We start from the raw sequence: 26807 nt of genomic DNA on the forward strand, positions 1-26807 counted from the left end.
GAAGCAATGACACTCATAATTGGATTCCAGCATGGCATATCTCTGCTCTGTGCTCAGCTGGAGCTTATTGTTTTTGACCAACATTTAATCCACGGCTGATTGCGGCCCATAAATTCAACAGACAGGATAACGCTGGGATTTACAGCTCCAAAAAGACATCAGTGCTATGACAAAACATTCCAGTGACAACTGTTTAATTTTAAACTTATCTAAAGGTTATCCGCAGCCAGATGAACAAAAAGCCGCAGGAGATGAGTGCCTGTGAAACCGGGATCATCACAAAAGCTTTGCAAATGCATGTCTGTTTATAATAAGTGGTAGAATCCAAAACACCCCATGCAAAGCCAAGGAAAACTTTGAGGAAAAAAAAACAAGCGTTTCTGACAACGGGGATCCAATTGGAGGAGACTTAGAGAGAAAGAGACGTTCTGTACCAGCAAAAACAGCTCATAAATGTCTCCACCTGTCCTGTTTTTCTTGACTTACCAAATATTTTAAACAGGAGTAGAAAGAAATGAAGGAAAAGGGAGAGGAAAGTAATAAGAAAAGAGGGAGGGTGAGGATTTTTTAACACATTAATCTCTCATTAACTATTAAGGAAATTAGGCTATTGTATAACCCTGATAACAATTACACCCTGTTCTAATCACTCTGGATCCATATCTCCCACAGCCTTAACACACACTAATCCAACACATCTGACATCTCGCAGCAATTGTGCCTGTTTTTCCCTGAAGCATGCGATGCAGCAATGTCTGACTGCTCGATGCAGACAGTGGGATGGGTGACAACAGTGTGTAATCACGCAGAGAAAGAGAGAGACAGAAAGGCACATGAGGTGGCTGAGGTGGCCAAAGGCTGATCTCAGTACAAACGAGGCTGGGCTGCAGCTGTGTGTCCTCACGTTCAACTCCCATCTAGATCCAGATTAGCAACACTGTTATTCAGCCAAGACCTGCTCCCACTGGCAATTGGACATGAGTACACTGGGGTATACACTTACACATGGCCAAGGAAAGGAAGGAAGGAAGGAAGGAAGGAAGGAAGGAAGGAAGGAAGGAAGGAAGGAAGGAAGGAAGGAAAGAAGGGAGGGAGGAAGGACGGTATGTAGTAAAGAAGGAAGCAAGATAATAGGTAGGTAGGTAGGTAGGTAGGTAGGTAGGTAGGAAGGAAGGAAGGAAGGAAGGAAGGAGGGAAGGAAGGAAGGAAGGAAGGAAGGAAGGAAGGAAGGAGGGAAGGAACACTGTAAAAAAAAAAAAGAAAGAAAAAAAAGTAGTTTTTTTACCAGAAATGTTCTGTATAATTTCCCTCTCTCTTCAATCTTCCCTTTTTTAATGAAACGGTTGGAAACTATTTTTTCACATAAAAAACAATATTTTGGCAGTAAAACATTTCAGACAATTTTGTATTAAATATCTGCTGAATACCATATATAGCCTTTAACATAACTATTTTTCATGTTTTCTGACATACTATGCTTGTTTTTCCCCGGTCAAATTAAAAAAAAAATTAAATGAAAAATTAGTTTATAATTCACTAAAATGACTTTAATTTAATTGAAGGTATTTATTAAATGTTTATACATTTATTCTTTGTTTGAACGTAGTAAAACCTATATTTTAAAATGGAGTCACTGTGGATGTAATGGGAAATTCCATAACCAAACGGCACAATACCCTAAATTTACAGCAATTGTTTAAATATAGCTACTGTTCATGTATTTTGACAAACAATGTTTACTTTCCATTTGACAATGTTTACTGTCATTGTACAGTGAAACATTTTCTAACATTACAATCCTCTACAAAGAACAATTGGTCACTAGGCAATTGAGTCATTACTCAAAGACAATTTCTTTGGAAACAACTGCTTTTATATGAAGTCATGAAACCGACAAAACACGACAAAAGGTTATCAGGGGAGACAAAAATATAGCTGGAAACATCAATGAACATTGTAACTAGTTAACTAAATAATAAAATCGGAGTGTGGACAGAAATATAAAGCTATATACTTTTCCTGTGTCAGTTGATATAAAAACTATTTTACACTTCTATTTATTTCTAGTATATTTTCATCAGTTTTTTTTGTTCTTGACACACATTTAACTATTTATCTACACCCTTCTTTCCCAAATCATCAAATATTTCCCTCTCCACATTTCTAGTCGGCTATTCCTTGTGTTTATGTGATAATGATGTGGATTAATTGTGTCAAAACCAGTTTGACTATTTTACCAATTGAAAATGTTGTCTTTGCAGACCTCTGGTAGTTGATCTTCCCACCTTGCAACACTGATGTCCAAAAGTATATCAGGGTGTCAGTGCACAATAATATCATTGTTGGTTATGGTTACAGGTAAGAGAGATTTGAAACTTTCAACCAGAGATGGTGCTGCTTTTCAACCTGTGTAACTTCACACAGGTTAAGGGTTGTGAGGAATGTTGAATATATATATTTATTTCCAGGGTGCCTTTAATTTACTCTGTATAATTTCTCTTTTATGTTGTATCTCTACCAGCGTCTGTGTACAGTATGTACTGCCATCACTCCCTCTTCTCATGCAGGGGGATTGTAACCAGAATGTGTCGTTGAATTATGTGCTTGGCAGGGTGTTGAATGACCGTCAGCTTAAAGAGCACTAGTTCACCAACTCCACAGCAGAAACAGCTCAGCTGCCAAGTCCCAGTCGCCCTTTTGTCACCCACAACAAACACAGCGAGAACACATGAAAACTATAAAGGTTTTAATATGAGCTGCGCTGTCATGACATCCCCTGGCATTAAGATTTTTTCTCACTCTGCAGAAGAAAACATTAATGCATTTTACCTCATAAAACCTGATCAAGAATGTGTGTCCCTCTCCAGAATCGTGTTTCACAGTCACAGTTTAAACGTTTTCTCACTGGACTGCCCATTACTGCTCCCAAGTGCAATGAAGTGCTTTTATGGAGCAGTTTCAGTGATAAGTACCTGGCAGTTTTCTATATGTTTCTTTTGTCAATAAATCTCATGTGCAGAGCCAAACTGATAGAACTTGACTTACAATCACTGTGTGTATATCCAAAGCCTGATATATCTTTTACCTCTGGGCCGTTGAACAAACAAATACTATTAAAAACATGTCAGTGAGCCCCACTGTTGCACTGGGTGACATGTTCCTTAACCTTGAAGATTACGGCCATTAGTTTCGAGCTGGCTCCAAAGACTAATACCAGCTATCATGTTTTCAGTCTCTGGAAAGAAATTATGCTACATATCACAACCTCTTGACTTTGTACTCAAGTTCTTTGAGAAATGTACAATGTAGTCATTTTTTGGACAACAATGGAGGTCTACAGCACAGAGGAATACAGATTTGTTGACGTTAATAAAATAAATGTAGAAAATTGCAAGCCTTGTCCTTTAAACTGCAGTGTCCTTAGATTACATTTGCACCAGGTACAAAAAGCAAAAGGAGGCTGTGCCCAACACTTTCTCCTGACTCTGTGGGCAAAGAGCTGTTTTCCATCTGAATCATATCAGTGTCTTCCTGTAGATAAAACAAAAATATGGAAACAGTGAGGGAGTTATGCCATTACAAACAGTTTGAACCTGCTGCCCATGAATCAGAAACCTGACGGCTCTATAACAATGGACTCGATCTGACCTTTCCTTGTTGTTGTTGCTGCTCTCAGCAGCAGAGCTGCTGCAGGCTTGTGTGAGTCTGAAGAGGACCTGAACATCTTTTTGACTGCAGACAAAAACACAGCTGGTTTGACATATGATAAAGAAAGAAAAACAAATAACCATCCCTTCTTTTTTCTATATTTTTATTGAGTGTCAAAAGTATGAAACATACATTTATTAAAAACATGTTTTAAAGAGAGAAAGTCAGAAGTACAATGCTCACCCATTTTTAAAAACCTGATCACTGATCACTGGTCATAAGATGGAGGCAAAGTGTGTTGCCAATCTGTGAGCTTGCAGGGCACTGAAGGCCCTGGTATGATATGAACCATCCTTATTAGGTGGGAAACCAAAAATGGCAGAGAGGGGATTTGGATATATCACTACATTGTCAAATATTCAAGGCCAATAGTTTGTCAATTTCAGGCGCGACCAAAACATATATACAAGGTTTGCAGGGGACTGACCACATCTGCTACAGGCATCACTAATACTGGGGGCTATTTTAGATGATTTGTGGTTAGTATAATGAATTCTGTGTATAATTTTACATTGAATGAGCCTGTGTAAGGCACAAACAGAAGAATTATGAACTAGTTCGAGGATGTTGCCCCCAACTGTTATCATCTATGCTGAGTCCCTGTTCCTGCTCTCACACTTCTTTACTTTGATGGGGGAAACCAGAGCTGACGAGTCCATGGAGTCATAGCTACATGACATATTCCTTCTCTGATTGGGGTTTGAAAGAAACAAAAGAGGTGAGATGCTGGTACATAATATTTGGTTGACAGGTCTGCAAAAGACATGAAGATTTCCTTGTCATTTAAATCATTAACTGATGTTATGCCTCTGTCGAAACAAAACTGGAATGCAAGGTCCATGTTAGATAGCTGCTGATAAATGTTTAATTATTGAGGCACGAGTAGAAGATCTGTGCAGGCAAAAATGTTGGCTAAATTGCATCCATATTTCGAGAGACTGAGTAACCACTGAGCTAAAATGCTAATGGTACAGACAGACAGGTAGTGCAAGCAGTTTGCCCTTTCCAAAATTAAGTTTATATCCTGATAGCCTCCTGTTTGAAAATGTTTAAAAATACCAGGAGGGATGTAGAAGGGTTCATCACATTCAGATAGATAGATAACTTTATTGTCATTCAGGTACCCATGAAAAAACACAGTGCACTTTGAAAGAATTTTTGTTGCATTTGACTCTCAAAGAGCAGCAAAAACATACCACAATCAGTCGATCAGTAAAAGTGCTTTGTGCGCATATAGTTAAAAAATCTGCAATAAATATATATAAAATTTTAAAAATACAATTATATTGTAAAGTAAAGTAGTTCTAGCAGCAGTTTTCACAGAGCGAAGTAGGTATAGAAGTAGATCATCAGCATACAACAACAATTTGCGTCCTGTTCTAAGTCAAGTAATACCCTAAAATGTTCTCCTCAGAACATAGCAAAATGGCTAGCAGCTCAATCACAACTGCAAACAATAAAGGGAACAATGGGCACTCCTGCCTTGTGCCATGGTGAAGCTGAAAGAGAGATGATATTATATTGTTTGCTTGCACTCATACTGGGGATGAGTACCATAACTTAACTCATGAGATTAAATTAGGATTCAGGCCAAATCTTTGCATGACTTCCAAGATTTCTCCACCTCATCCTGTCGAAGGCTTTCTCTGCATTCAATGACACAACCACTTCTAGTAGAGTTGTTGAAGCTGGACACACTAAGTATATTTAAAAGTCTTCTGGTGTTGTGGAAGGATTGCCTCCCCAACATGAAACCTGTTTGGTGTAATGAAATTATACGTGTAAAACATGTTGGAGAAAAATGACTAGAATCTTCAACAGAACCTTGTAGTCTACATTCAGCAGTGATATGGGTCTGTAACTGCTGCACTGTAATGTAATGGATCCTTCTTTTTTGTTCAGGAGAAGTTATGATAGCCTTCGTCATTGTTGGGGGGAGACAGCCTTTTGACACAGATTTGTTGTAGTTATCTTGCAGAGCTGGAGAGAGGAAAAAAGCAAACTTTTTGTAGAATAGTACTGTAAATCTGTCCGGACCATGTGATTTGCAACTTTGCAAGGTTTTAATGGTTTCAATTGTTGATATTGGCCTGCACAGATCTTCAACAAAGTTACTGTCAATTCTAGGGAACTCAATGGTATCTAAGATATTATCTATGCTGGCTTGAGTGCAATCACAAGTATATAAATCTGAGTAAAATTTGGCAAATGTTTCAGATCAGTAAGAACAACACCCGGTGGGGATTTAATATTTGTAAAAAGCCCAGACACAGCTGCAGCTCTGGCTTGCTGAGCCAGAAGCTTGCAGGCCTTGCCTCCTGATTCAAACAGACATTGTCTTGACTTAAGCAGATACACTTAGAAACATACCCATAAGGTTCATCTTGACAAATCAGGTGTTTTTCCTTCCAATAATGATAATATAATCAATCTCAGGGAGTTTGAAAAAGTGTTGTTAACTCGCAAATGTGAATTAAATCTCTATTGTTTGAAAGCAAGGCTGTGATTGGGGGAGTTTATATCTCAAAAGGTGGGAGCATGATCAGAGATTACTATACTGTGGTAATCAAATGGATGTATGCTAGAAGGCAATCTGTTGTCTAAGAGAAAAAAGTATGATATGAAAAAAACAGCCGGGAATTCACACCTCCATGGATCAGATGAGCCCAGCTCCCCTGCGATGACGTTTAATGACTTGGCTGAGTTGGTTAGGGAACATGGTCTGGCAGAGGGGCAGAGGATCTGTCTAAATCAACATCATGTACAAAATGAAAATCTCCACCGGTAATAATGTGGTGAGCCTCAACATTGGGAATAGAAAGCCTAGAGAACTGCTTGTCAGCTTGTCATCCCGGTAAGGTGCATAGATGCTTGCCAAAACAACCTGGGTATTGCATAGTTTGCCTGACACGATAACAAACCGTCCGTCGGGGTCAGTTGTAATATTTTCTGGTTCGAATGAGATGCTATTGCAAATTAAAATTGCAGTGTCTCTGGCTCTTCCACTGAACTTTGCATGATATAAATGACTAAACCAGCCCCTCTTGATGCACAAGGTGTCCTTATCATGGAGATGTGCAGTTCTCCTTCAGAAATACTCCTCTCAGGTCTTAAAGGTGAGACATAATCTTATCTATCCTGGTAAAACGGTTTGCCATTTGACATTCCAAGATATGAATCAAATGTTGTTATTTACACAAGATGTTCATATTCATCATCCATTTGGCTCTGTGTCACTTGCACTATGTAAACTACGATCTGAGTGGTGAAGAAAAACAAGTAAAATGTAAGAAGGATGAAGGAGAGCCAGGGAAGAGTAGAGAGAAAGAACGAGGGAAGAAACAAATGTGTCTGTTGCACATAAGTGTCTTGCTGTTTGAACTCTTCAGAACTTCCTCTGGAGTTAATCTCCTGGTATTTCCTCATCACACAACAATCAGCTACCTACAAATTACAATTCAACCTCTTAGCACTGTAAACATGTTTTTGGCATACGTCCACCAGAGAGCAGTGTTCACCATTTAGAGTCAAAACCCTGAAAGTTGAAAATGAACGGCATATTGACCAAAATAGAACGGTGTCTCAAAGAAGAAACAACCGCAAACCAAACAAACTCCCGGGTGATGAAACAGTAAGTACTGTAGCTACAAACGATGAGCAAAGCTGTCATCTTCAGTGAATTGTAGGTTAATTGATGGTGGGGCCAATTGGTGTACTGCTAGCTCATCATAAAAATATTTTACTATTTTAAGTGGACTAAGTGAGAAAAATAACACCCCCCCACATCCCCAAAAATCAAGCAAAAAAGGCACTGTCATGTTTTATCCCTCAAGGTTGGTATATGTCTAGTCTTACCTTTATATCACACCTTCCCATTTTATCCATGTGAGGTAGCAAAACGTTTAGCTCAATTAGCACTAGTAACATGTTACTAGTTAACATAACCTGAGTGGGCAACGAACTTTATCTTGAATTAGTCCTTGGTTGTCTGGGTATTGTAACTTTGGTATGTAGCCAAGAACAGAGGGGCTTCGTTTACCAATGAGACACTGTCTACATATGTCTTCTGTGTCGTTGAACAACCGTGCCAAGTACAGCAGTGAAGGCTTGAGATTATAAATGAGTACCTGGTTAATAATATCCTTGTACTCAGCATGGAAATTATGCTGCTCCATCACGTTGGGACAGTAATCTTCATATATGTAGACCAGACTGACCTTGTAACTTGAGTTTGTCTGGCTTCCTTCAAGCAGCACAGATTATCAGGTTCTTTGTCTGGGACATGTGGAAGTGCATAAACACGGCTCCGGGCTTCTCTCCCGAACCTGGCTTGGACCTGAGTGCACGATGAGCCCTGTCAAACTCTGGTGGATGTGAAAACATCTTTCCCCAATATGTTGACAGGTGTTGGTTGGGTGCCCTCGACTTCAGGTACTCCTATTAGATGAAGGTTATGCCATCTACCTCTTCCCTGTAGGTCAGAAGGTCTAGCCTTCAGCTTGGCATCATCATTGGCTAAAGTGGTTAGCATCAACTCTACGATCTGCATCTAGTTCACTCCAGATGCCAGATCAGGGATGCACTGCTGCAGATCAGTCACTGTGGTCTGCATTTTGTCCAGTTTTTAATTATTTGTCGCAATTTTATTTTCAAATCCGAACTTGTCTGGGCCAGTCAGCAACTCTGCTAGCATGTTCTTAGTTCTCTTCCAAGAGGTTGAGTTGGTATAGTTGGGTAAATTTAGACAATATAAGAACTGTGTCACGGGAGCCAGGAAAGTCACCACTACTCCATTTCTTGCACCGTGAAGTGAAGTGAAGTCCAAATAACAACACCTCCAACCCCAGCAAAGTCTGGTTTATCACATCTGGTGGATAAAGTTGTCATCAACACAGAAAAAAACATTTTTTAAAAACCAACTTCCTCATTGCACACAAGGATCAAACAACCTGATGAAAATAAACAAGATACAAACAAGCTGAAGGAATTTGAGAGCAGTAGAAATGGTGTTGATTTCATGCAGCCTGTGGTTATTGAGCTATGCTGTCTTTTAAAGTGCCGCACAGACGCCATGTGACAGACAGATGGAGCTCATGCTGAGGCAGAGTGTTAAGTCATGACTCACACAGACACTCACTTTAGTACTGCAGTGACAAAGTCTGATAAAGGCTTTTAATACAAAAGAACAACTAAGAAGAGAGCCCACACTCTCTTATGCATTATAAAATCTTGACAAAAACTAATTTTCACATCCCTCACAGCTTTTTCTCACTCCTCTCTTTGTAAGCCTTACACAAAGAGACATGGGACTTATTCCACCCTCAACTCTTTATACATCCTCCAAGTTAAGGTTTTCTCACTCTCTTCTCTTTGGCTGTATCGCTGGGAAACTCCAAAACATGTCCAACAATGTCAACTCTAGTCAAACAGGGCCGAAGTTAACATTCAGCGTTGTCTCCCTGGCCTGAGTGACTCCCAGCTCCCCATCATCCGATACTCTCTCATTGAGTTGCACAAGCTGTCAGATTCAACTGGTTCAAGGCGTAAAGAGGCAAAAATGCTGCAATTGTGCATAGAGAGGGTGAGAGAAACTGGGTGTGAATACATATTAATCAGCTTCAAACACTGAGTGTGGTTTCTCTTTATGCATCTAGAGATGTAAAAGTTGCTGAAGCATGTGCAACATATTTGCTGCGCCCCACATGGTAAACAGCGCTAAGGAGCGAGGCCAGGTATCTTAATCCCCATCACCCTTGGGATTCCCCACCAAGAGATCCCATTAGTGAGGATAAAAGCTGTAATGTAGTCCGGAGAGGCTCGGTGGACTTGCGGTGCGCTGCAACCCCCACAGGCCAGTGGTGACCTCCATCTGATCCCTCACTAACTGGTATTACAGCTCCGGCTCCAACAGGCAGTGCAAAAAGCAATGAACTGTAAAGCATTTTGATGTCTTAATGAACAACATACACACAGCAACAAGTCCAATGAAGGGCGCCTATAAATGTGAAAAGAGCAGCAGTATTTGCAGATACCACAGAAACGGATCCAAACATCTAAAGGCTTGTAGTGCGTAGGAGACCAGGGTTTTGTAACACTCAACAAAAAAACACATAAAAAAAAACTAATGTCAGCAGTTTGGAACACTGCTGCAGGATGGCAAGCTGTCCGAATGTGGTTTCAAGACAGAAAACTTGAGTTAAAAGTTGGCAAAAGAAAATAATCTGAAGGAAGAAAACTTGTCTACATTTTTATATAACATACAGTAAAGCACATAGCCCTTAAGGGTCAGCATCTGGAGTCACTGAGCAATAATCACACACAATGTGAACATGTGAAATAATTCAACGACTAAATCCGGAGATCAGGAAATTTATTCACTTCACTGATGTCTGGAGGACGATCAGAGAGGGTGTCAGAGCGTGAAAATGGAGGAATCGGGAGACACAAATCTTCATCCTGACCGTTAACAGGGACAAAAAAGAAAAGCGGCTGTCACGTGTAGATAAAATGAGTCCGTTAATGATCAATTTTCATAGCTGCCAAAATAGAAATGATTGTGGAGTTTTGATTGTGTTACATTAATCGACACAAGAGGTGAATGAGTTAAGGCCCCCAGCAATTTCAGAGCAGTAGGGAAACTGACTGATTGCTATAATTAGTATCGATCAGATCCAAGTTGCTATAACGTCACAGGTACAGAAACATAACCAGGCTGTAATCAATGGGAGGGAGCGTGTAACAATTGAGTCTGAATTACAATGAATCACTCTTCTGGGTTGCATTCAACACGGTTTGGCCTCAGCTCTGTGCATAATTACTTAAGTATGTTTTCCCTTCATAGTTTATTTTGTGCTTTCATGCTAACTTAAACTAAAGGAAGAAAGTCTGGTCAGAGGCCAGTGCCCTGAAGTGACCACTTGTCCCAGCTAAACAATGAGGACACAGTTTCCTGAGCCAGGAAATCACAGAAAAAACACAACTGTAAAAGATTTGAGATTACTGGAATATTTTTTGTTTTACTATCACATATTTTATGTTTAAAATTATATCCATTAGTAAATTAACAAGACCCTTATCATTATTAAATACTTTACTCTTGTTCCTGTAATGTATCAACTTTAAGGCTCATGTTTTTTATATGGATTTTTTAACCTTATTTGACTGTGGAGAGAGACACAGGAACCATGGAAAGAGTTATGATGTGAAAGATCCCAGACCTGAGTCAAACCAGAGACGTAAGCCCATAATCTGGGCCCCAAAATATAATTCTCCAAACTCTAAACATCTTATTTTAAGAATTTAAGAATAATAAACCCCTAATTATATGTTGTGTAAGTGAGATGGCATGGGACAAAGTTAAAGGACATGGCTGGTGATTTTTTGTTTCTCTTGCTGTCAACAAATCTCATGTGCAGAGCCAAACTAGCAATAACTTTATGTACTTACAACTAGTGTGTGTATCCACAGCCTGATATATCTCCATTGTTGTCCAAAAACTATTAAAAACACATCAATGAGCATGGGCCTGGGTGACATGTTCTTTCATCATGAACATTATGGACACTTTAGTTTGTTTCAAGACGGCTCCAAAGAGTAATACCAGCGATCACGTTTACAGTCTCAGGAGAGATGTGTTCATAGATGTATTTTTAATAGTATTTTGGAGGTGGAGGTCTACGGCACAGAGGTTTAAGATATATCACACACAATACTCTGCAGTTGAGATTTGTTAACAATAAGACAAATGTAGAAAGTCAAGAGTATTATCCTTTAAGAAAACGTGTGGAGAGGGTTTTCAACACTGGATGTTTTTGTTTCTTCAACAGGTGAAACAGCTGCAGTTGATGGTAGACTCATTACTAATTACCTTTTTCCTAAAATTAAAGGTTATCTTCTCGCATAGGGGCTGCAAACACTCACGAATGTGGAGTGTCGCTGTGTTTTCTTCCATGTGCATTAAGATGCTACCACTGGTAACAGAAAGTTATAATAATGTGCACAAAACATTAGCTTTTTTGCACTTGTATGATTGCATCCTACATGCAAGTTTCACTTAAATAGGAAAAAAACATTCATGGATTGTGATAGCAGACATTAAAAGAGTTTGCCCGATTGGTATTTTTTCTATTTTTTCTTCTTCGATTTTTCGATTTAGTTTTTACCTCAGATTGGCTTTTAGACTTTTTTCCCCAACAGAAACTGTGTTACAAACTTGAGACGTGGAGTTTGAAAGATGTTGACATTTACTGGGCACAAAGGGCTTAATGAAACAGCTCCTGCTGAGTTGCATTATGGGAAATGTAAGATTTGAGCCATTGGATCTGCCTCTTGTCAGTCCCCCAACTTCATGGAAGCACGATACTAAATGCTTGAAGTTTCCAGACAGACCAGCCGTGATGGTCGGATTTTTTTCAATAATTTTAAACAAAAGCTCTCTTTCAAAATGTGTTTTAATAGGATTTCTTATGAAGAAATCCAAAACCAGATTCCTCTCATATGTTTCATGTCTGCTAATGCAGATTAAACCAAACTGTTATTTTAGAGGTGGTGCTGTTGAATTGTGCACTAACCATAAAGTTGAATTAACACCTTTCAAAAACAATTTCAATAAAAGCTGAACCTTTGTACCTCTCACAGGATATGATGTTATTGCCGGGCTGTTAGTTTGAGCGTGAGGTGTGTATAATATACAGGCAATTGACTGTAAATCAACTCTTCTCCTCTACAGAGGTCACTGCAAGAGCATTTTGTTGCAAAGATCCACATTTTTCCATCCCCTGCTGCACAGCAATGTTGAGAAATATTTGGATCTTCGCTCTTTATCACGTGTATGAGCTCTGGATATTTCTTTCCATCTCCCTCTCTTGAGCACAGAGCTGATATTGTTGTCAAAGCCGTGGCTTTTTTACAGTGGCACATTATAGGGAACAGGGGACCATCTGGTAAAATAAACGATCAAATAAAAAAGGGAGCTGTAGCGAAACTCTGGTGTTAAACCGACCCCGCCCTTGCTTCTGTTACAGCTAGGTTATGGAAACACTAAGGCTAAAACACTTCCTCCTCTTTCTACACACACACACCTGGTCAAAATCCATGTCCTGGGCCCTCCCTCCTTTGATCCCTCCATGTGGAAACAAAGAGCCACACGAACCGGTGTCATTTTTCCAATTAGTAGAAGAAAGGAGAGCTGGAGATGAACACAGACAGCAGCAGCTTCTGGAGTCAGCAGGAAAGCTGCTCATTTGCTAACACCATGCTGGGTTAATTCAACCCCTGCATGAGTGTGTATGTTTTCACACTGGCCTACTGAACTCTTTCATTTCATGCCACCGGAGGACCTCTGCTTTGGACAAATAGACTCCAAAGAATGCACACATGATAATACAAACGAGGAGACACGACCGCACATTCACAGTCTCACACACACAAATACAAAATGCATAATGAATGACAGCGATCGTCTCGGTTGCCTTTGTTGTTTTCGGGCTCCTGTAAGAGTCAGTGGTATCAGTAGCGTGTCTGTATGTGCGTTCTTTTGTCTGTGTGTGTTCACAGCTGCTTTTAATATATGAGGAACTGGCAGATAGGAAAATGCTCAGAAGCAGTGAAGGGAAAGGGGGATTTAGGGAGCTAAATACCCTAACAGAAAAAAACACATATATCACAACCCCCTGTTGACTTAGGCATTCAGCTACTTTCTAAAATCAATCTATTCAAACCCCTGAATGTGCTGAAACAGCGCAGAGGAGCTGAGAAGGTTTAAAAAGACTGAACAAAAGTTTGGCTCCTAAACTGTTGACAAAAAAACGTATTGTTTTATTCTTTTCTATTTTATTAAGTAATAAAATAAGAAATTTACTGGGTGTAGTTACTCTTTTAGCTAGAAAAATATTCAGGCACTCATAGACAGAGCAAAGGGATTAAATATATAAAAAGGTCTTTATTTATTTGGGCATAGAGGATACAACGCTGACCAGTTCTTTAGTGTGAGCTGGGTTTTTTTTATATCTTCAATGGCACCTGCATGTTTCCTGAATTTACTGCATGTGCAACTGAGTAAGTGCTTTACCTTTTCATTTTTCTACAAATCATTTTAGTTCTGAGCATTATTGAGTGAATTGTTATATATATATATATAGTTAGTTTGTTTAACCATTCCAGGCACCAATTAGTTCCCATTGATTTCTTTCCAATATGAAATTCAATTAGTGAACTCCTTAAAAAAGCTTGAGTGTGTTAATCAACCAATGAGCATCTAGTCTGCATTAAAGAACAGTTTGACACATTATAAAATAAATAAATAGGTTTAGTCTCTTTCTTGCAGAGAGTCGCAGAGTGATAGCACTCTTATGTCTGTTACAACTAGAAATTGGTTAGTGTAGTTTAGCATATTGACTGGAAACAAAGGGAAACTGCTAGCCTGGCTCTGTTTGAACGTAAATAAATCCACTCACAAGCTAATCTCTTGTATCTCAGTGGTGTGAGCCTGTCTTTTGTCTTCATGCTACAATAAACTAATCTGGAGCTTTTAATCCTCATTAGCAGAAGAAATAAACTGTTAAATGTACCTTGAGGCGAGATTATTTTTTCAACTGCTGTTTCCAAAGGAAAGAATAAACTCTGAAGTTCAACTTTGAAGCCAACATGGCTGAGAAGTCTCCAAAGTGCTAAAACTTAAAAATGTGAATGTCTACAGTTCCATGAAAACTAGTCAAACTCGACGTGATCATGACATCCATTTGATATGATTGAAAGCTGCTGAACAGCTACCAAATGGACCCTGGCATTAGTTTGCTACTTCCCTGTTGCTTAGTAATGTAGTTTTAATTTCAGACTGATTTGAACAGTCTGTAATGCATGACCTCATAATAATAATTTAACTTCATGCAGACTTGATGTTCATTGTGATGTTTTATAAAGAGCAAATTGTAAGAGTCTGCTGAGCAACTTTAGTAACATAAGAAAAAGGGCGCCAAGAACACTGGAAGAATTTATTTGACTTTCTAAAACAAAGCAGCAAATATAAAGTGCATGTGATCTGCAGTGAAGATCAGTCTCCATGAGAGCTTTTGTACCCTATTTGAAAAGATTTCAACATAAGTAACCCTACTTGAGTACCATTTAACTCAACAGTACTCCTACTTGAGCTTGATATTGTTTAACACTAAACAGCAGGCCGTACCGCTGCCAAAGTGGGAGTTTAGCCTCCATATCAGGCCCGGAGGAGGCCAGGCAGCTGAGAGCACAGACCAGTCATCATTGTTGGTTGGACCACGGCCGACTGCAGCACACCCAAGAAACTGGCTGCACGCGCGCTTTGAGTCATGTAGACTGTAGAAAGCCATTCATCCCACAGCTCTGACTGTTGTGGAGTTAAGTAGCAAAGGTTTCAACAGATCCCCTCCCTATTCGCCCCATTTAAACTCTGCTGATCAGCTCTGTGGTCAGCCGCACACTCCTGTTTACACATTATTTTCCTTTCAACTGTCAACCCCAAATGGCTAATGCCAGTTCAGATAAGAGCAAATGGAAAATATGAAGAGACGTAGTCAACACAAAAGCAGGTTTGGAAGTGCTGTATGTTGCGAAAGATGTGGGTTGACTGCACTTTTCCAAAGGTACACTGCCAGTGTCAACTGGAAACCTGGACTATTCGCAGATGCACGTCAGGAGCAGATTCCTGGAGCAGACGAGAGGAAGGCTACTGAAAATCAGTTCAATATGAAAGGCATGACCCTATTCAGCTGATGGCAAAGACCTCAGACATCATCTCAGAGATGATGCTGTGGATCTTTGAGTCAACATTTTGTCTGTAAATTAACTCCAACGCCCTGCAGTAGCATGTGTATCAATGCATGCGTATCACTGCAACACAGACAAAAAGTAGACACTTGTATCCACTTTGTATTTATGACCCACTCCATCAGCCCAAGATAACTCAAATGTGTGTTATCTGACAGAGGAACACTGCCACCTGGAGGTAGATACATAAACTACATGTAGTTTAAGCCCGAAGGTTCGTTTTAAACATTGGAGACAGTTTAACCAACAACAACAAAAAACAGACAGGGCTCAGGGTTCTGAGCTCCCAAAACTGCAAACTTTTGTCACGTGATAACAAATGAACTCCATCTGCTGATGAAAGCGAAGAGATTGGGCTGAGAAACGGCTCCGAAAAATGTTTCCAGACTGGATCTTTTGCAAAGAATGTTTTTGTGAAACTACAAGTGGTTTATCTTGTCTGCTGTGTGTTTAGTTGAATGTTTGAGCTTCACTGCAGGATGATGTTTGTGCAGTTTGAAATGAGAAAGCTGTTTTCACTTTCATCTGCTGAGAGGAAAGTTTCTCTGTGATCACCTTAAATCTGAGTTTAAGGTTTGTACCTGAGGGCACGATTTGTGGCATGACAGCTATTTTGGACACACTTGTGGTCCACTCAGTGTTATGTGGAAACTTAAAAGCCTCCAGTGCACAAACACTGAGACTGGACAGTGAAGGAGACATCTTGTGTCCAGCAGCTAAATGTCTAAAAAAATGGATTGGATAGAATTTTTAATGAGGTAATGTAACTTTTTGTCTTCTTAACATGTCTACAAAGGATTTTATTGAAGACAATTTAAACGCTGGATACTTAAAAAGTCTTTCATAATTTCACAGAGAGTAAGTACATGACCTTTTTCACAGCAGCCATTTTGATTTGTCAAGCACAGATGTTACTAATAACATTAACAATGTTGTATTTAAGTGTCCCAGTAAGCCATGACAGTGATTCAGCATGCACAATACCCTAAATAAGTAACTGCAGAAACAATATACTAATATACTAAGACAATAAATATGTAGTAAATACTATATGAAATGTATCTGTATTGTGTTAGCTGGACACTGATTTTGATGCGATAAAAAATACTAAGTTAAAAAAAAAAGAGGAACAAAAGTTGCCTTATTTAAAGATTTATTAATTTATAATACAAGCTTTATGTAGACCACATTGCATTTTAGTTTTTACATTTATTCATACTGAGCTAAACTTCATAGCAGTGACATTGATTGACAAAAACACAAACCAAAAGACACTCAATGGAAGGAATCAAAAGGTTTCCGACTGTTTCTGAAGAAACCGCAGCCCATCAACACTCCCAGTGCACCACCTTTTTTTAAGACCACATGCCCTCACTAGTTCTCACACAGTATGCCATGTGCATCACACAACCTCAGACACACTCACACACACGAACGCACCCACACTAAAATCGAACAAATACCTATACACAAGATAAAAATTGATATATTTAAATTTCAATATTAATGATATTACTGAATTCCACGATAAAAGGCAAACAAGAAGTAAAGACAGCATCCAAATGAACAGGAGGTGAAACACCGCCAAATTTTTTTTTTTTTTTTTTAAACCCTTCATCCGAGCGGGAGAAGCTCCCCCCCCTGCCTCGCCTCAGTGTCCAGTAGAGGGAGGTCTCACACCGACGACGCACCTCCCTCTCATCTTCAACCGCTTCTTCTGTCTGCGTTTAACTGGCCCGCCGTGTCGGCTCCCCTTGCAACCATGGGAGCGTCGACAGTCTAATCAATAAAGTCACAGCCAGAGGAACATACACGGCACCTGATGGCACTCGAGCAATCCACCGAATCCTCTGACTCCATCTTCACACGCCTCGCTGGGATTCTGTTCCTGCTTCTCGTGGACCTTCACGTCCCTCATGTGTTCACGCAGCCCTTCCTAATAAAAGTCTTTTCGCTATTGGTCCACTGCCAGGAACGAACAGGTGTAGGTAACGGCGCAGACGCCATGGGTGCTGATACAGACCGGTTACATAACGGTTCAGTTACTGAGAGGGAGAAACAGTCTATGCGGAGGAGGATGGCACGTTTTCTACCACATGGGGAATTGAGGTCTGTTCCTCTGACCGAAAATAAAAAATCCATGGAGGAAGAAGAGAAGATGAAACACAATAAACACTTGCTTTTACTGGTTAAGTGCAATGAAAGGGTTAACACCATTCAGTAAGACCTGGGGAGAACATCCATGTGACTACTAGGGAAGGGTTAAAGCCCACATATCCTCGGTAGGACTGTGTCCATGAATGACAAAAAAAAAAGCACCTGGGTCTTTTTAGCTACGCATGAGGAGCCTTTAAAACGTGTCCAGCAGCGAACAGGTCCGCGAGGGAGCGACGGTATTGTTTCATGTAATGATCTTCAAACAATTTCTGCTGATACAGTAAAAGGTTGGGAGGGAAATATATTGGCACAAAAAAAGCCTCGGATTGGACAAGAGTTCAATCAAAGCAGGTGACGGCCCCAACCTGACCTTCTGTGATTAATTCCAAATCCGCTGACAGGACGACAGGCAGGAGAGAGGACAGCGTGTATGCAGGTGTGTGTGTTTATGTATGTGTATGTGTGTGTGTGCATGTGTGTGAGTGTGAAGGTGGGGAAGGGGTTGTCTGTTACTTTACAAGAGGAGACAGCAGTTGCTCTCTGTGGTTTTTTCTCTGTTCCTTTGACCTACAGAGACAGAAAAAAGAGACATGAGGCGAGATAAAAAAATATATATATAAGCAGCAGCAAGAAGAAAACTCATCTTGAATAAATACAGCTCAGCATCTTGATATTTACTGACCTTACAACATTTTACTTTTTACTTACAAATCTGTTTAATTTAAAATCAGGAAAACAAAGTATAAGTTGCGTCACATAAAGAGATTAAACTTGATATCTGGTCCTGATCGCAGAACCAATTCTTTTAATGATATTGTTTCTCTGCTCGACTAAAAAACTGGACGAAAAAAAAGATCCTCACCGTGAGAGTTGGGCTCTGGAAGAGTCTCTCTGGCAACCAAGTGCATGACAGTGGTTCGCCCCTGCGGCAGCTTTAAAGCTTTAAACATGGAAATAAAACATTATGATTATTGTTTTTCCTAATGATGAATTCCTATAGTGGTTTACAAAATATTTATACAATTATCAGAGATGTTCTTGATCGGATGATATTTCAGCCATATTCAGACTGATTGACTGGATCACTTAACACTGAGTCAGCTCATCTGATCGGGGGTCAGTGAAGTCCAGTTTAGATAGCAAATGCAGGGCAGATAATTAAAGGGTTGGGTCTAGACCTGCTCTACGTGAAAAGTGCCCTGAGATAACTTCTGTTCTGATCTGGCGCTATATTGATAAAACTGAATTGAACTAAATGTGTCCATGAGGTCAAAATTTTAATGATTAAAAGACACAAATCCGACCAGATGATTCAGCTTGCTGCTAGCGCTGCTTTGTTTTGACTCGGCTGCATGTTTTCCTCGAAACCAAAATGGCTGTGAGGTGAAGGCGGACAACTTGGCTGTTAATACTGCTATTGTTTCACTGGTTGCTATGGCAATAAACTTGGTACTTATGTCATATCCTGCATCTGTTATACTCGATTGGGTCCCACTACTGTTACTGAAAGCTAATCCCTCGAGGTGGTGCCTGAATAGAACATTTTATGAGCCTGTTGTTGATTTATCTTGAATATCTTGGACATTTATTGATTACATTGTTTTATTCAATCTAGCAGGTGTGCTTGTGGCTCTTTATCTCTATTTCTACATAAGTACACCTAACAGAGCCGATACCACCATTGTCTAAATACCTCAGGACAGATTTACTACATGAAACCTCAGCTACAACTTTATGGGCTGCTAAAGTTTTCTGAATTTGTTGTGGGGGCAACACTGGCATGAATGAATGAACAGAAAGCGAAGACGACACGACTGTTAACTTCTGAACACTAGAAATGCGGTGAAGATTTCACTTGGAAAGATATTTAAAATGTGTTTTTATAGGAGACGGTGGGAAAACAAGATGTGTTTACATGCCAAACAATAAAACGTGCTTACCAAACCAGCTTATTCTGATCCTTTCATTTCACAAGAATACGTTTGGACAGAAAAACTCTCCTGTTCACCTGACAGGCTTTATATGATTTACGCTGCAGTCATGACTCACAAGGAAATGACCAGTAACACAGTAAGTACTCTTTAAGCAGGGGTGGACAGCTGGTATGATTTAAAGTACAAGAAAGTGAGCGTCTCCCTCTCATTTAGTCAGACAGAACATGTTTTGGTTGACGAGGCCTCGTACACTACTGTGATCTCCTTCTAGGACATCTCCACATGTAGTTTACTGTCTCAGAAATACTCATCTTTTACTCATTTTAAAAATGTACAGGAGTGTTTTAAGCAAGACAAAGATGGTATTCCCTGTAGTCAGAACTATCTCAGTGATGATGATGATGATTATTAAGATGATGATGATGATGATGTTGGTGGTTGTGGTGGTCTTACCTCCCAGGGTAACATTGCCATGAAGGAAGCGTCCCTGGAAGATGAGGCGCAGTATGCTGGGGCTGCTCACCTGCTCCTCCTCCCATCCTGTAAGTGAATCACTTACTGTCACTACACCAAAACACCACCGTTATTACCCACTACGCCCCTTCTGACAATCATTAACAAGTGATAATATAAACCCTCTATTCAATATTTTACACATTAATTGTTGTAGCCCACAATGGCAACAAAGGAAACAGGAAACTTAAAGTTTGTGTGAAGAAAAACCAAACATTTCTTTTTTTTTGTACATGTTACAAAATGACACGTGAGAGGATTGAACTACGTAGACCTGAAGTGAACTGTTTTTCATCATTTCTGTGTTCAGGATTTTTTGGGCGGGCCTAAGATGGTGGCTTGATGACGTAGAGGGATTGCTAGCATGACCCCTCCTCCACTATATAAACACTAAGAGCACCTACTCATAGTGACTGTTTCTACAGCAGATAAGTTTTACAAACTTTCATCGGAGACAACTGGGATTCACTTCAGATAATCCAATGTTAATGGAGCCATTTTCGCTCAATGTTAGCACTTCGGCTTCAGCACCGGCTGTTTGGCTGAGAGTACGGAGAACATTAAATTCACAGCGCTTCACTAAAAAGCACCTTTTGCTCATAGGTTGACGACCATAATGAAGCTGCTTTTCAGTGGAGAAGTGTGAGACTGAAAGAAACAACAATTTAACAAACCAATGATTGGCGAGTCATTAAAGTTACATTTTTACTAATATAAGCCCACATTTACCTACAAAATCAAGTCAAATTAAACAGTAGCTTCTATTGTTACTGTTACTATTTTTAAAATATCATCCATGTTGCAATCCTGACAACCACTAACAAGACCCATTTTAAATTGTGTATTTTTATATAGGAGTTTGGTATGAGCGCTGTTAACTCAAGAGGCTGTTTGGTTGGGCCGTGCTCTCGGTGCCTTCAGCAGACACACCTCCCACTTATTTTTCCACAATTTTGAAACCTAATTTCGTAAATTAGGGAATTTCATTAAAATTTGGTTGAGAGGTTAAATACACATTTTTCTGTAGTGTGAATAACTCCAAACAAACATTTATTATTGCTTTACACTGATTTTAACCCACACTAGTAAATGATCTGGAGAAACTGATGAATATACATGCATAAAAAGTCCAGTAGTTGAATGTTTGAAATGTATAAAGTTAAAATAATACGGTGAACTGATTCCTATGAAAACATACCTGCAGGCCAGTTATCAAATACATGCTTGGCGATGTCTGTAGCCGAGTCATTTGGGGAGAAAGTGAAGTCTTGTGTCTTCCCACTGACCAGGATAAGGCGGAGGTGCACCTACGACAACAAAAAAGAAAACAACTTAATCTCAGGTCCACAGAAACGTCGTCTCAGCCAACACAAACATCAAACTTCCACTAAATTTCCTTTCCACTTCCTCTAACCTCCTCAGACACGAGGTGACCTTCAGAGGGCTGTGAAGAGACAGGCATTCCAGTCTAATTAGATTTATCCTGACTAGATCTCCACCCTTTGACTGGGCGACTTCGTTCACCGAGGGCTTACGCTAAAATGAGCCCCTGTTGCCGGAGAAGACAACAGATAAGGGTGGGGCTGAGGGGGGAGAACGCTGGCCCTTAGTTTCGGGGTGCTTCGAGCTCCTCTCCGGGCTGTTGGCCTAATGCGATAACCCCAGGTGTCCCAGACAGCTCTGGGCCTTGTTATTAAATTTACATGCCCAGTGCATAGCCCCGAGGGGGACTGTGCATATGTGTATGGGAGGGTCTCAACAGTGGGGCTTCCTCCAAATGTTATCCTCCGGGTTACTACACACACACACACACACACCAATCTGTTATGATAAATAACTAAAAATAAAAAGGGGATGTCTCGTCTAACATGACTAAATGTTGCGGTAACATCAGGAAACACATGTTCCACTTGCTTCACTCCTTTTACAAGATTGAAAAATACCTCATCCTGTCATGTTATTCTGCATGGAGCAAAAACAGCATTTAACACATTTTAACAGAGCTGACACAATTAATTGATTAATTGACCAGCAAAAAAATGTATCTGTATATATAGTCATGTATAATCTGTATACAATATTTAACATTTCTGTGACTTTTTAGGTAATAATCCCAAAAAAATCTACTTATTGTTCTTTGTCTAAGTTAATTATGTGAAGGAGCTTATGTGGACTGATGGTCAGACCAAAAAAGAAGAAATATAAAGACTAAGTTTCTCTAAACTTTGTTTCGAGGGCCGCAACTAACAATTCTTTTCACCATTTAAAATATCTGCAATATAAATGCAGATTATTTTGTTAATTCAATGATTATGTGGTCTAAGAATGAAAATAAAATAATTAAAAATAAGAAAATAATTAAAAATGTTGATCTTGAAGTGTTATTTAAGACATTTTTTCAAGTAAAAACTATAAAAATTAGATTTACACTTTGTCTAATATGAACAATCTTATGTGAACTGTTGGTCAGACAAGAAAAGTGAAAATAAACCGCTGCAGTCCTGTAATTTATAACCATTAATGATCATTGATATGACAGCAGCACAACGCTTTGCTCAGCTTTGTTTCGTTACAATGAAACACCAAATATGAGGTTTACATGCTGCTGCTTTCAGGGGGGTTGAGGGTGTTCACTTTCATTTTGAGGGTCCTTTTTTCCCCACACGGCTCAGATTTTAGCGACAATGCTGTTGAGCGGCCAAATCAATCTCCTGTCCTCCGTCGAAACAAGAAACAACAAAGGTCCAATGTCTTTGGATCATAAACTTGAGGCAGTGATTGATACAAAAAGATCAACTACGTCTTTAGGTTTATACTCGTCTGTCTTTTACATTATTCTGTACGTCAGGACTGAAACATCATTCTGACCTAAATTATTGATTTATTGGGGTTCGACTAATTTCTGCTGCAGCAAGAAGTGCTCCTTATTAATCCATTAATCCATCATCTCTAATCAATCACGTTGCCATCCGAGAATTATTTCAAAGAAGGGAAAAAGTATCCCATCGTTTAAATCTTTCTAAACGGACATCTTCACTCAAGAGTCGAAACTGACAGATGGGATTAATTTCCCCGACGTTTGCCGTTCTTAAAAAGGTGGAACATGAACTTTCTTTGCTTCACAAATCACAGAGAGGGGAGAACAAAGAGACTTAACCAGGAGGTGTGACGTCAGGGCAACCCTGCTCTCTGATCTGTTTACAAATACAATCCTCCCCTCGTTGGTCCTCCGCCCTCGCCTCCCCTCCCCCCTCTGAACTGAATAACCTCAATGTGGGGTTACATGCCTATGACATCATTAACGAGCTTTGCCCTTGTCCCTTTCATCCCCAACAAAATAAAAACAAAGTCAAATCTGCCTGGTTACCAGCGGCAACACCCGGCACCACAAAGGTCCTGGAGTTTCTCCAATCCAAAGACAGACGTGAAATCCTTCAAACACGGTTACAAATGACGTTTTTTGATAAGAGTTAACGGAACAACAGAAGGTTTATCCATTCCTGATGTTGGTCAAGTTTCCTAAAAACTACATTAAAAAATTAGACAATGTTATTGTTAAATTTAATCTTAAAAGAAAGTTTTGAAAGGACAGACTCGAACCTCAAAAACAAAGGTACTAGTGTTTCTGGGCAGCTACTAACGATACTTTTCAGCATTACCTTAAATTTGTATTATTTTCTTAATTCACTGATTGATTGTCAGAAAACAGAAGCAGCAATTGTTAAGAAGTTGTAAACTGCAAATATTTTGACATTTTTGTTTTTTGTGATAAAAAAAAGAATATTGTATCAAAATTGTTGCAGATACATTTTCTGTCACTGGAGTAAATGATAAGTAAGACTAGTCAGTTGAGCATCAAATGCTTCCTGATTTTTTTACACCAATAAAACAACTGCTTGTATAAATAACCAACATAACATCTTTGTTGAATCAATTATTTGAGTTGATAATTCATCAAGAAAAAACACACAATAACAGCTAACAGCTTGTTACAGCTTCACAAATGTTGAAACTTGCCTAACGTGAACATTTGCAGGTTGGAAAACCACCAGACATCAAAATTAACAAGAAATCTTCTCCTTTCTACCTTTTCAAGTCAAGTCAATTGTATTTGTATACCTTTATATGACAAATTGGCCTAAAGCAGCTTTACAATCTGTACAGCAATACAAAATCCTCAGTCTTTAGACCATCCATTCAGAATAAGAAAAATTCCCTTTAACAGGGAAAATTAAATCTCAGGAAGAGTAACAGAGGAGGGGTCCCTCTTCCAGGACGGACACACATGAAATAGATGTTTGTACACAATAGAACAAAAAAGACAAATTACAGAAATGCAGCATGAAAAACAGAATGATATTAATAAAATATAATGTATAATATTTTCTAAGAACATATTTGATCTGTTCATTCCTATGGTGGAGTGGGGTGGGGGCGTTGGGGGAGAAGTGGGTGGGGGTCATGGCCATGGCCAGGACTTAAGAGGGTATAATCAATTGGCGTCTAAACCTTGAAAGGAAAGTAGGGCAACGTTTTAACTGAGATTAGACAGATGGTGTTCACAGGAACAGCAGTCACTGTCCCAGCTAAGTGTTTATAGACATTGGCTAATCCGTGAGCCCCCCCACCCCCACCCCAAAAACCCAAAATTATTTTAACTTGGAGAAACCTTTATGTAATGATCTCCCCATCACTATTAGGTATACTAGACTTTTCCGTGTTATGCAGGATAGCTTATCCTTAGACAGTCCATCAAACTCAGCTGTGGACCCTCACTCACCATATCAAGATCCTTCTGGCTGCTCATGATTCAGTGAGGAGGAAGATAGTGGACGCGGAGCAGAGAGAACAGGACTGGTGTGCTTCAGCTGCTGGAGACGGGGCCAGAGCCCTGACACAAACAACACAAACACTGTGAGCCTGACATCAACACGATGCAAATATCTGGCCAGCTAAAATCTCTAACATAACATCGCCATAAAAACGTCTACATCTTAATTAGCACTTAGCATACACCGTAATGCCATCGTGGTTTTATTGGGCTCATTATAACAAATTGACGGTAGTACCGATCAGCTTAGCAAACCTTCACAGGTTGTAGCACTTAGCGTCACATGCTAGCGGACTAGCGCTCTTATGTTAGCTTGATTGAACAGTCGCTGCTACTTACCTCCTAATTAGCTCGCACTAATACATTTGTTGGTGTTGTAAAATTATTAGAAGATTGTTCTCACACCAACTCAAACCGAGATTCGTCATGACATAAATCGAAACTGAGCCCAGGCTAAATGCTAACTTTAACGTTAGCCATGTTAGCTTATGCTAAACCCGCTAGCGGACTAACTAAATGCAACAACAGCAGTTTATGTCGTGTCGAGCTCACCTGCATCTGATCAATATGATGAAACTGTGCATTCAGTTGAGTTGACGAGTCAGTGGAGAGCGGTTTTCATGAGGAAAACATCGAGTGCAGCTGGGTATCGCTGGATGTGGGTATCGGAGGCTAATGGACGGGAAGACGCCGGACGTCAGCTGGTTGTAAACACAGAAAACAGACGCAAAGACTTCTGGGAGTTGAAGTCCAGACTGCGGGTGCTGTGACGTCATTTACAGTAAAAACAGTGGCAGAAAGCCTGTTAACACATCTATCCAACAAATTTTAGAAACAGATGACAAATGTTCTTTAAGCAAAACTGAAAAAGAAAAAAAATGATTATTACAAAAATATCCAAAACAACCCCATCATTTAAGTTATTTTTAACTGAAATAAAACATTATGTCGAGTTTCTACACTGTATAAAAATACTTAGTAAAGTACATTTCTTATCAAAATCTATTCAGAATTAAGATGTGTCACTTATAGGTTTACTTTTTATCTATTTTCCTTTATTTCTATTGATATTATTTTATCTTCTTTATACCTCTTTTTATTTATGAACTGGAATGACTGGTTGCTTTTTTGTGTATTCTGTTCAATAAAGAATAGAAAAGTCTGTTAGAAAGTTCAAAAGAAAATTTCACATCCATAAATCAAAGTTCTCGCCCATCATTTGAACTTTTCATGGTTGAATTTAGACGGTATTTTGAGTCTATCCAACTTATAAACAATACAAAATGTGCACATAGTCAGTATGCTATTTTTTAAGAGATTTGATTTTATTGCCTACTTTTTCTGTCAAATTACTTTATTCAGTTATTAGTTATTACTTTTACCATATTAACTGTATCAACAAACTGAAAGTGAAGTCATGTCCTTTATGTTATCTTTATTTCATTATGATACCTAATTGTTTTTCAGTTATTTTATTATTGTCATGTTGTATGTGACAACCCCTATAGTTAAAGTGATCTGGGCAAAAAAAACTGTCTGTCTTAAAATCTGGTGTCTTCTTCAACCAGAGATGTTATCAAAACGTCTCCACCAGAATTAGGGAATTCATATCCTTATTGAGAATAAAAGCTAAGAACAAATGTATAAGGGAAATAATCCAGAGAGCACAATTAGTAAACCTGCTTCTGTATTTGCTTGGAATAATATGTATGTTGGTATAGACTGGACAAAAGAGGTATCGCTGAAAATATTGCACAGGTGTTATCCAGGTTATTCAGTTATTGTAAAACATAGACTAAATGTTGATGCTCTTTGTTACGTCTCTCACCACACAGATGAAATGATAACTCTTCTTTTTTGTG

At 39.3% G+C, this 26807-nt stretch overlaps 1 protein-coding gene across 1 annotated transcript; it reads right to left on the reverse strand.

Moving 5' to 3' along the window:
- Positions 1-16646: 16646 nt before the first annotated feature.
- ubl3b (ubiquitin-like 3b) lies at positions 16647-25633 on the reverse strand. Its single transcript, XM_062426040.1, has 6 exons — positions 25498-25633; positions 24895-25005; positions 21313-21421; positions 20055-20141; positions 18530-18607; positions 16647-18234 (listed from the first exon to the last, which is right to left on the reverse strand). Exons 2-6 carry the CDS (start codon positions 24919-24921, stop codon positions 18182-18184), a joined length of 354 nt encoding a protein of 117 aa, XP_062282024.1. The 5' UTR covers positions 24922-25005; positions 25498-25633; the 3' UTR covers positions 16647-18181.
- Positions 25634-26807: the final 1174 nt, after the last annotated feature.

The sequence above is a fragment of the Scomber scombrus genome, chromosome 9 (assembly GCF_963691925.1).
Source record: "Scomber scombrus chromosome 9, fScoSco1.1, whole genome shotgun sequence".
Classification (NCBI taxonomy): Eukaryota; Metazoa; Chordata; class Actinopteri; order Scombriformes; family Scombridae; genus Scomber; species Scomber scombrus.